Source organism: Chiloscyllium plagiosum, chromosome 7 (assembly GCF_004010195.1).
Source record: "Chiloscyllium plagiosum isolate BGI_BamShark_2017 chromosome 7, ASM401019v2, whole genome shotgun sequence".
NCBI classification, from domain to species: Eukaryota; Metazoa; Chordata; class Chondrichthyes; order Orectolobiformes; family Hemiscylliidae; genus Chiloscyllium; species Chiloscyllium plagiosum.
The window spans coordinates 63,138,636-63,150,917 of NC_057716.1; the positions used below are offsets into that span (position 1 = coordinate 63,138,636).

Here is a 12,282-nt window from a genome sequence, read left to right on the forward strand (position 1 = left end):
TGATGATGTCACCTAGCCAGGGGACGAAACGTTTGCAACAAAAACTTCCAGCTTGGCGAACAGAACCACAACAACATCTTTGACGTTCCATTAGAAATTCAGCTGTTCAAAGAAAGAAAATATTAATTTTTATTTCCTGTATCAGCAGAAAACTGCTAAAGAATGACAAGTAGTCAATTTTTTTTCTCAGTTTGGGTATCAAAGAGTTAAAAAGAATATTGGTGGCTACCACTGCTGCCTCACAGTGCCAGGGACCTGGGTTCGTTTCCAGCCTTAAGGCACTGTGTGGTGTTTGCACATTCTCTCTGCGCCTGTGTGGGTTTCTCCAGGTGCTCCGGTTTCCTCCCATAGTCCAAAGATGAGCAGGTTAGGTGGATTGACCATGCTAAATTGTCCATAGTGTCTAGGGATGTGTAGGTTAGGTGGATTTGCCATTGTAGGTTACAAGGAAAGGGTAGGGGACTGGCTCTGTGTGGATGCTGTTTGGAGGGTTGTTGTGGACTTGGGCCAGCCAAATAGCCTGCTTCCATCCTATAGGGATTCTAATCATCCAACCTAATCCCTCACTATTTCTGACAACGATGGCAAAGGTTTTCAGATATTGGAGGATTAATTTCTGGATAACTGTTTGAATTCCTGTCATACTAACAACAGCCAAGTGAAACAGCTGACAAATTCACAGGCAAATGTCAATACAATGATACAGAATGTGATTTCAGCAAAGCTATCATGGCTGAAAGACTAATGGAACTGGTCGTTGCCTCAACACCTATCATTTCCTTCTGAAAGCACTTCTGGACAAACCTAACCATTTTTTATTGATGATCTGTTGGTAGAAGGATGCAAGTCCAAAGCAATTATTGCAGGTCAGCGTGCCCTTACTAACTGCACTGTGGGCAACCCACACCACAAGCACTGCAGCTCAAGAAGGCAGCTCAGCACCACCTTATCCACGACAATTAGGGATGGATAATAGATGTTGGCCTGTCTAGCAACACCTGCTTTCCATGAGCAAATATAAATCAACTTATACTGTGCTTTAAATTATCCTAATTCAAAATATACACAGAAATTAAATAGAAGTGCAATGTATTCGATTTCTCATAAAATTACATCTGAAAAAGAATGCCAATATCTCAACTCCCTGCCCTTCTCCAATTCTTGTAGTCATAATGAAATTATAACATCACTAAAGCTACTCAAACATTTACAACAACATTTTCAATGTAATATTTGATTTTATCATCAACTTTAAAAGCAATGCAGTGTACTGCGAGAATATTTCGACTGTCCCTGGTTATGAGAAGAGACAATATGTCAAATACCCCATTTTATACCCAAATGTGACTAGAAGATTTGAGTTATGAGGAGAGGCTGGATAAGTTGGGATCTTTTTTTCACTGGAGCTTAGGAGGTTGAGGGACGACCTTATAAAGGTTTATAAAATCATAAGGGGCATAGGTAAGATCAATAACAAAGGTAGGGGAGTTCAAAACTAGAGGACATTTTTTAGGGTAAAGTACAAAGATTTATAAGGAACCTGAGGGGCAACCTTTTCACACAGAGGGCAGTTTCTATGAACTGCCAGAGGAAGTGGTGGATGCAGGTACAGTTACAACATTTAAAAGACATTTGGTGAAAAGGAAAGGTTATGGACCAAACACAGGAAAATGGGACTAGTTTAGTTTGAGAAACTTGTCGGCATGGATGCGTTAGACTGAAGGGTCCGTTTCTGTGCTGCATGACTCTATGACCATATGTCTTAGAAGAATGCATTAGTGCACTGAAGATTGTTGTTGGACTCAATTTGTTGAGGTACACTGAACGTGGTGATCGATGTGTTAACATGCATTTCACAAGTGGCTTCTTGGATTTTGTCACATAAAAGGAAATTCAGTGAAATAATCAGTCTCTAGAATATAATATTTCCCTTAAAAATAAACAAGAACTATGCTATCATCTTACTATTCTCTCTTTTTCAATATGACAGATATTTGTGAGAGTAAGCATTGTTGATTCCCTACATAAACAAGACCTTTGAGGGTATTAGTCCAACTGCTGTGTTTCATGTTATAATTTTAAATTTCTTTCAATGATATTATTCATTTTCACTGAAAATCTGGTTTCCTATAAGGAAATTTTAATCTCCACTTTTTCATAAGGACCATCACCATTCACATAAAATCTACCGTTAACTCACACAATCAAGTTTCCATCTCTGCTTATAGTACCAAAAAGCCCTTAACAAAGTCACAAAGAATGTCATTACATTAAGTCCCGACCAGAAAGTCTATAGTCTTACCACAGTCTCTCTCTCTAGGATAGATATACCTTTTTATCTGACATTTATATTTGCTATTGGCACACTTACTTCAAATTTAAATAATTGAGTAGTACAGAAGTAATATTCTATCTTACCACTGCCATCATTGCAACATTTTAGTACTTTTAGTCTAGATATTTTTCTTGGGTCCAGAATCATCAATGACTGCCAGTATTATTTAGCTTGCTCTCTATACTGCAGCTTTGCCTGACTAATATTAGCCCAGAATTAAACAATTTGCTGCTTACAGCTGTTAGTTTCTATACATAACCTAGATGATCTTCAATTTCAGAAAATGTTAGAAAAACATAGCATGGATTATAAATGTACTAATATATTTAATATGACTAAGTGAACAAACATAATGAAACATACAGATTTATAAGTCAATTTTAATTTCACACAGGCAGCCGTTGGAGCAATTCTGCTATTGTTCATTATTGTTGCCAGGAGGCCTGGGCATTTTTTTTTGTCACGAGCAACCTACAAGCACCAGAGTACAACTCGGATTGTACTAACTCAGACCATGGTGATTAGTTGACCAACAGTCAGACATTGGAGAAAGAGAGGAATGGTGGTAATAACTAGGCTGGCTCATATGGGTGTGATGAAGGTTCATGATATTATTATTAGTTGGATCTTGGGTTCTAAAGAGCACAAAACCATGTATAGTTTTAATTTTTTTCTGTGTGGTGTGTGTTAAGGAGGGGAGAAATAGTTTTTGTTCCATTTTTGAATAATGTTAGTGATACTGAGCTGTCTGTAAGTGTATTTAGATGTATATAAAAAAGTTTTGTTTAAGGAAAGATTGTAGAGGTGAATAGTTCAATGCTTTAGAACAAGCAGTGAAAGAGAGAAAAAAAAATAGAGCAGTTGCCCAACAATAAGGTTTCCCATGATATAGAGAGACAGCAGAAGTTTTCTTTTTGGAAAGGGAAAGTCATCCAGATATTTAAGGAATGTTCAGGTCTCTTCCAGAGAGAGCAAAGATCAGTTAGCGTGCAAAGGTTTGTGACCATGGCAATGGGGTTTATCAGTCTCTAATGACAGTCAGGGCAGAGAAAAAAAGAACAAATGAATTAACTTTGAAGTTTGTAAGTCAAAACCTCTATAAGTCGAAGGCTTTAAGATTTCTGAGAGGAAGACATCCTACATCACTAATTCATGACTGTATCAATCCAGGTTTCACACTGAAATCTAGTATTACCATCAGCTGGGGACCATCAGTTGGAAATTTATGGGGATGGTGTTTCTTGGCTGACTCATTCCACCCCCACCCCAACCAGAAGAGAGGTTAGTGGCCAGTTGACAGATTTAACATAAGCCTGTCCTGTAGGCATAACAAGCTGCAGTCAGGCAAGATTAGTGCAAAACGGCACTTGCACCCTTCAATGGGAGGAATTCCCATGCTCAGGAGCTGCTCACCAATCTGATTAGATGGCAGCTTTAGCAATCCTGGAAGTACCAGTTATTCATGGTGCGATAAAAGCAAAATACTGCAGAGCTGGAAATCTGAAGTAAAAACAGAAAATTCTGGAGAAATTTAGTAGTCTGGCAGCAACTGAGGAGAAAGAAACAGAGTTAACATCTTGAATCTGATAAACCCTTTGGATCTCCTCTGAAGAACAGTGACACTGGATTTGAAACATGAACTCTATTTCTCTCACTACAGATGATGAAGTATCATATATTATCACCCTGATTATTGCCTAATCTCACCTCATTAATATGCAGTATCCCATTCTTCCTCACATCAAATAGCAGAAGATGCTGACATTTCCAGACACACAAATCAGAGCAGGTACATGGGAACTCCAGCTCATCACTTGCTCTTCCGAACTTCTCTCCTGGACACCAGGCACCAACATCTCTGGGCACACTCCATGGCACAGACTCTATATTCACAGACATTGACATTGATATTTTATCATGGCACATCTCTGATCCACTTATAGTATGCTTCTGCACTTCATGCACTTCAGTGGTATACTTCGGAGTGTATGAAAACCTTTCCTTGCAATGTTACTGCCAGAAACCTTTTTCAAGCAGCAACAGGCACCTAGCTCATGAACTGGACCCCTGTATATTTCAGTGCTGCTCTCGCCCCTCAGCGCTAATTCACTTTCTGCCTATAGGCTTGCAGCATCCCTGCTTTGCCTATCTTTTCCTTTCGGCACTTTGCACCCTCACCTATACCTAAAGGCTCACGGTATGTCTGTCTTAACTTATCTTTTAGCACTGAACAAAGCCAGGGAGCTTGTCATGTAGTCAGCAGCAGTGATCAATCAAGGGAGCGGGCATGTTGCAATATAATACTAACCTACGTCAGTGCACCATGTGTCAGCCACATGCATGTCAAAGACACTGCATATACTGCAAGCAAATGGCCATGTCTCAAAGTCTAAGTGGAGTAGTCCTCAGCCAAGTCCACAGAGACACCTTTCAGGTGGGAGTTCTGGCACTGTAAGTCAAACCAGCCTCTGATATCAGTCCAGCATCTTAGGGTGACCAAAGTCATGGGGTCCATACCTCTACAGTCTATGGAATGGGACAGTGTAATCAGTCCAGTGAGTTGCGGGAAGACTGTCGGGAAATTGCACAAGTATCACTCAGGAATCTGGTCACTCATTGTTTGAGACTGTCCAGTTGAGTCACACATGGTCAGTTTGAGGGTCTTGTCCACTACAAGTCAAGAGTGGGTTATCAGGGGCCATTGGTACTATAGGAGAGCTGAACTTCATTGTGGGTTTTGGAAGCAGAATGCAGGGATGCAGAGCAGATTACAATAGTAAAGGGAGACAACTCAACATATAAATGGGGGGGAGGCAATAGAGTGTTGATGGGAAAGGGGTAATGTGGGAGGGGATTGCATAAATTGTAAACATCACCTTTGTGGATTCTAGATCGAGCAGCATACATGATATGCCTGGGACTGAGAAGCGAATGAAGTTGGCAGGTGAAAATTTAGATAGATGGATTGGGTGGGGATTTGGGGAAGTTCAAAGACTCTGAGGTTGACAGGGAGGACTAAAACAAAATGAAATATTACATTTGGGGGTTTCACCAATGTTAAGAAGCTGAACCTGAAACTTGCTGCTGGAGGAGTGACTGTTGTTTCTGCCCATTGTGCTCTAAATAACAAGTGCACACTGGAGTGAAAAGTAGCTGCCACCATAGCCGAACTGGGTGCACTAGGTGTTTCATTCAATAAGGGATAAAACCTTCAGTGTCAAGCAATGTGAGGTCCTTCAAAAGGGTAAAAGCGTTACAAAGACATCCATACACTAAAGATGGTACCTGTTAGCATTACATGCTATGGGAGCTTGAAGCATTAACCTACTGTGTGGAGTTCAAATCCTTGCCTAAGCAGTCTCGACCATATGATGCAGCATTAAGAATCAATCCCACTAATGCCTGAGATGCATTAGCTATGTCCTTGTACCTGAAAAGATTGAACCTATTTGCCAAAGCAGCAGTCATCTGTGATTTAACCATTGCCTGCATATGGTGCAGGAGCTGTACACTTTACACCTTGAGCTTTCAAACATACTACAGCGCTCAGGAAAGCAATACCTTCAATGTCATAGTTATGGGCAGACCAACGTTTGCACACATAGCTGATGAAGAAAAGGTTACTTATAAATATCAAACCATGTTGATAGCAACATGTCACCCATGCCATGTCATTGCTACATCTTTGCTACCCACAGAAGATCTTCTTCATTTCCCATCCATTTCCATCTCAGTACAGTTGCAGGTCCACAGCTAGGGTGAAGTGAGCCATGCAATAGTGGTGCCCATGGCCTTTCAGATTTGGTCAGGCCTGCCCGGGGCTGCCTATTTCTAGAAACCCAGACACACTGGATGCTTTCTGCCTGGAGGCAGTTACATTCTCCTCAACTTGACTTCTCACAGGTCTGAAGATGGCAGAAAGGGTGCAGGCCTGGCTACCTATAGAATGTCTTGAGAGGAGCCATCTGGGGTCCCTATATCTGTTTTCTCCTTTAGGTAGATGCCTATGAGCACTGTTCTGTCGCCTTTTGAGAGAGAGGCTCAGCTCAAAGTCTCTCGTTCCCCTGTCAGCTTGCTGTTGGTGCTGAGCACCAATGACAACAGCAGTGGAGTGCAGGTCTCTATGCATGTCCAGCTGACTCAGACTTCAGGACTTGGTTCCCAAATATCTGCAGAGGCAATCAGACATTCACATGTGTGAGGCAGCAGGGTCCCAACCCCATTAATGTAGCCCTGCAACAGTCGTGTCCCATTGTCCAGTGCTCCTGACCCTCCTGCCTGCTGCTCCAGTGTCTGCTTGTGCCTGTCAATTAAATCACAAATTGGTGACACCCGAGAGTCCTTTCCTGCCTGAGGACCAGAAGGTGCTTTGTCTCCAGACTTCTGAGTGCCACCAACCTGGGTGTTTCTTCCTTAACCACTGCAAAGATATGAGGAGAAAGTGAGGTCTGCAGATGCTGGAGATCAGAGCTGAAAATGTGTTGCTGGAACAGCACAGCAGGTCAGGCAGCATCCAGGGAACAGGAGATTCGATGTTTCGGGCACAGGCCCTTCTTCAGGAATGAGCAGAGAGTGTTCAGCAGGAGAAGATAAAAGGTAGGGAGGAGGGACTTGGAGGAGGGGCGTTGGAAATGTGATAGGTTTTCCAGCAACGCTGCGCTTTTCCAGCAACACACTGCAAAGATATGGCAGTGACATCCTCAGCATTAAATGCTACTGATTCTAATCATGTTAATGTGGCCAGTATCAGAGCTGGTGGAGGGTCCAGGAGGCAGGCTTGCTGGTGCATCCTCTGATGCATCAATATTTTCACCCTCAGAAGTAAAGGAGGGCAGATCTTTTGGCGCTGCCCTCTTAACTGTGGAGATTTTGGAAAACCGTTACCACCTGCAAGAAGTGAGAGAGACTATGCATCGCAACCAACGTGTGGAGGTTATGACATTCTGAACCTCCTTCCCTAAAGACATTATAGGTTTACCTACAACACATGAACTTCAATGATTTAGGCAGTGAGCTCACCACCATCTTCTCAAGAGCCACAAGAATGGGCAATAAATATTGGAGCAGCCACATCCAATGACAGATTTGATTTTTAAATAAAATTTTGAGAGTGCATTGATCATGGGGGAAATGCAGAGTAATACAAGAATGAATATGCTTCACAGTTCTGATGGAGAGTCACCAGACTCGAAATATTAACTTTGATTTCTCTTCACAGATGCTGCTAGACCTGCTGAGCTTTTCCAGCAATTTCTGTTTTTGTTTCTGATTTACAGCATCAGCAGTTCTCTTGGTTTTTAATGCTTCACATTTGTCAAGACATGGATGTTTTAGTATCTCCACAGGACTGGTCCTGGCCTTCACTGTAGAGGACCAAAATCCTCTCCATGGAGGGAGTGAGAAGCTGAGTGTTGGGCACTACACTACCCATCCTGGCTCTTTTAGTCATATTCAAGGCTGAATTTTTCTGGAATGAGATCAAGGGAGGATTGAGAAATTCTGGCACAGCTATTGGTACAAGTGCAGGTGGGGAAAACAAGATACAAGATGGCGGCAGAGGAAGACACTCCAGCCTCAGCTCCGCTGCTCTGCCCACTTTTTGTCCTCTCTTTTTTCCTCCTTTTCTGTGCTTTTTTTTCCTTCAAATTTTGACTTACCCAGAGGGGAATGGAGGAGGCAACTCCAGACCAGAGGCCATCACTGGCAGGTCCCAGAGGCAAGTCGACTGATCGGTAGCGGTTCCGGAGCACACGCACGAAGCAATTCTGGAGTGCAAGGTGGAACAGAGAAGCAGTCCCGGACCGGAGGCTGGAATGGGAAAGCAGTCCCGGAGCACAGGCTGGAACGGGAAGCAGTTCCTGAGCGGTAGCTGGTGCAAAAGGCAGTTCTGGAGCGCAGTGCATGGCGGGGACACAGTTCCAGAGCTGAAGCCAGCGTGGGAAAGCAGTCCCAGAGCAGAGGCCAACATAAGAAGTGGTCTCGGAGCAAAGGCTGCCGAGGAGAATGAGTCCTGGAGCAAAGACCGGCACAGGGAATGAGTCCCGGAGTGAGGCCGGCACTGGGAATGAGTCCTGGAGCAAGGCTGGCACGGGAAATGTGTCCCGGAGTCAGGCTGATGGGGGGAATGAGTCCTGGAGTGAGGTGGGCGTGGGGAATGAGACCTGGCGTGGAGGGATGCAGTCCCAGAGTAGAGGCCAGTGTGAAGAGGAGGGTCCCAGAGTAGAGGCCAGTGCAGGAAATGACTCCTGCTGCGAGGCTGATGCGGCGAATGAGTTCCAGAGTGGAGGCCAGTCCAGGAAAGCAGTACCAGAGCAGAAGCTGGCATGGGTATGCAATTCCAGAGCAGAGGCCAATGCCGAGAAGCAGTCCCAGAGCAGAGGCCGGCACGGGGTGCACTCCCAGAGTGGAGACTGGCATGGGGATGTAGTTCCAGACCAGAGGCTGGCATGGGGATGCAGTTCCAGAGCAGAGGCTGGCATGGGGATGCAGTTCCAGAGCGGAGACTGGCATGGGGATGCAGTTCCAGAGCAGAGGCTGGCATGGGGATGTAGTTCCAGAATGGAGGCTGGCATGAGGATGCCGTCCCAGAGCGGAGGCTGGCATGGGGATGCAGTCCCAGATCAGAGGCCAGTGCATTGATGCACTCCCAGAGCGGAGGCCGGCGCGGGGATACAGTCTTGGAGCGGAGGCTGGTGTGGGGTTACAATCCCAGAGCAGACACGCATGGGGATACAGTCCCGGAGTGGCAGCTGGTGGCAGTCCCAGAGAAAACATACCAGGGAGCAGCCGACAGCTGATCCAGGGTGAACTAGAGGCATGGAACAGAGCGGGGATGATTGTTGGACTGAGACCTGGGATGGGCAGTCAGACTATGAATGAGCTACTGCAATGTAATGTTTATTTGTAATGTCTATCCTTTTAACTAGGTCATATTTATAATTCATACTATGAATCATTTTAAAGTAATACAATTACTTTTCTTATTTATTCTTCTTTTTGTAAAGATGTGTAACTTGGTCCTTCGTACCTAAGATGGCACCCTGTGTTGGTGACATTGTAAACATTTCACTGTACTCCAGTACTCAGTACACGTGACAATAAAGGATATTCTATCCTAATTCTAAATGTGGTGAGGTGGTCTGAGTGATTGAGTAGCAGCACAGAAGCTATGCAGGCTGAGTAGCCTGAGGCAATGAGTAGGTGACAGCAGGTGAAGGAAGCCGTTGCATGCAATAGTGAGAGCGATAGAGTGTGAGATTTGGTGGAAGGTGTTGCAGTAACAGAGATAGATTGAGTATGAGTTAGCAAAAAGAAGGCAGTGCCACTTACTCTGGCAGAACAGAGAAGATCATTGACCTTCTTGAGACACTAAGTGTTTGCCCTCACTGTTAAGATTGCAGTGACACAGCTGGCAATCTATGATCAGATCTATTGATAGATTAAGTAGTCAATAAGTTGGCAAGTGGAGTATAATGTGGGCAATTGTGAAGTTGTTCATTTTGGGAGGGAGAACAAAAGTACAGAACATTATTTAAATGTAGAGAAACCGCAGCAAGCTAAAATACAAAGAGGCTTGGGGGTAGTTGGGATGATGCACCAAAAGCTATCACATAGCTGCAGCAGGTAATCAGAAAGTCTAGTGGAATGTTGGCCTTACTTCAAGGATATTAGAGTATAAGAGGGGGGACGTTTTATTGCAACTATACTAAAGGCTGGTGAGACCACATCTGGAGTACTGTGAGCAGTTTCCATCCCCTTATTTAAAGAAAGATATCATTTCACTTGAGGGAGTTCACAGAAAATTCACTAGGATCATCCGTGATATGGAGGGATTAGCATTTGAATAAACGCTCAGCAGGTTGAGACTATACTCACTGGAGTTCACAAGAATGAAGGATGATCTCATCGAAACATATAGGATTGTTAAGGGGCTTAACTGGGTAAATGTTGAGAGAATGTTTCACCTTATGGCAGAGTCTAGGACAAGAAGGTACAGTCTCAGAATAAAGGGGCAGTAATTTAAGACTACGATGCAGAGGAATTTCTTGTTTCAAATTGTTGAGAGTCACAGAGAGGTGTGAGGGTGGAGTCATAGAATCATAGAGATGTACAGCATGGAAACAGACCCTTCAGTCCAACTCGTCCATGCCGACCAGATATCCCAACCCAATCTAGTCCCACCTGCAAGCATCTGGCCCATATTCCTCCAAACAGATGCCTTTTAAATGTTGCAATTGTACCAGCCTCCATCATATCCTCTGGCAGCTCATTCCTTACACGGACCACCATCTGAGTGAAATAGTTGTCCCTTAGGTCTCTTTTATATCTTTCCCCTCTCACCCTAAACCTATGCCCTCTAGTTCTGGACTCCCCCACCCCAGGGAAAAGACTTTGTCTATTTATCCTATCCATGCCCCTCATGATTTTATAGACCTCAATAAGGTCACCCATCAACCTCTGACGCTCCAGGGAAAACAGCCTGAGCCTATTCAACCTCTCCCAATAACTCAAATCCTCCAACCCTGGCAACATCCTTTTAAATCTTTTCTTAACCCTTTCAAGTTTCACAACATCTTTCCGATAGGATGGAGGCCAGAAGTGCATGCAATATTCCAACAGTGGCCTAACCAATGTCCTGTACAGCCGCAACATGACCTCCCAACTCCTGCTCTCAATACTCTGACCAATAAAGGAAAGCATACCAAACACCTTCTTCACTATCCTATTTACCAATGACTCCACTTTCAAGAAGCTATGAACCTCCACTACAAGGTCTCTTTGTTCAGCAACACTTCCAAGGACCTTACCATTAAGTGTATAAGTCCTGCTAAGATTTGCTTTTCCAAAGTGCAGCATCTCACATTTATCTAAATTAAACTCCATCTGCCACTTCTCAGCCCAATGGCCTATCTAATCAAGATTCCGTTGTAATCTGAGGTAACTTTCCACGCTGTCCACTACACCTCCAATTTTGGTATCATCAGCAAACTTACTAACTATACCTCTTATGCTCACATCCAAATCATTTATATAAATGATGAAAAGTAGTGGACCCAGCACCAATCCTTGTGGCACTCCACTGGTCACAGGCCTCCAGTCTGAAAAACAACTCTCCACCTCACCCTCTGTCTTCTACCTTTGAGCCAGTTCTGTATCCAAATGGTGAGTTCTCCCTGTAATCCATGATATCTAACCTTGCTCACCAGTCTCCCATGGGGAACCTTGCCGAACGACTTACTGAAGTCCATATAGATCACACCTACCACTCTGCCCGCATTTATCTTCTTTGTTACTTCTTCAAAAAACTCAATCAAGTTTCCAAATACATGTATATCCTGTCCTTCAGGATTCCCTTCAACAACTTGCCTTCCACCGACGTCAGGCTCACTGGTCTATAGTTCCCTAGTTTGTCCTTACCACCTTTCTTAAAGAATGGCACCATGTTAGCCAACCTCCAGTCTTGCGGCACCTCATCTGTGTCTGTCAATGATACAAATATCTCAATAGGAGGCCCCACAATCACTTCCCAGCTTCCCATAGAAGGGTACACCGGATCAAGTCCTGGGTATTTATCCACTTTTATGCGTTTCAAGATATCCAGCACTTCCTCCTCTGTAATATGGACATTTTTCAAGATGTCACCATCTATTTCCCTACAGTCCATATCTTCCATGTCCTTTCCCACAATATCTGTCCCATCTCCTGCAGCTCCACACAAAGGCCTCCATCTGATCTTTGAGGGTCCCTATTCTCTCCATAGTTACCCTTTTGTCCTTAATGTATTTGTAAAGACCCTTTGCCTTGTATATACTAACGGCTGAGATTGATAGATTCTTGCTTCGTTGGGGAATTGAAGCTATTGGGAAAAAAATATGAAAGTGGATGTGAGATCAGCCATGATCCTATTGAATGGGAGAGCAGAGTCAACGGGTTGAATGGCCCACTCC

General features: G+C 43.9%; 1 protein-coding gene across 3 annotated transcripts in view; it reads right to left on the bottom strand.

Annotated features, from left to right (window-relative positions):
- Positions 1 to 12,282, bottom strand: part of LOC122551642 (growth factor receptor-bound protein 14-like) — a 150,309-nt gene that overhangs the window by 111,091 nt on the left and 26,936 nt on the right. For 2 of the 3 annotated variants that reach the window (XM_043693890.1, XM_043693891.1), the window contains exon 2: positions 4,043 to 4,218. The exons of the other annotated variant lie outside the window; for it this stretch is intronic. In XM_043693890.1, the coding sequence (XP_043549825.1) occupies positions 4,043 to 4,218 (176 nt within the window). The remainder of the gene's footprint in view (positions 1 to 4,042; positions 4,219 to 12,282) is intronic. 3 annotated transcript variants of the gene reach the window in all.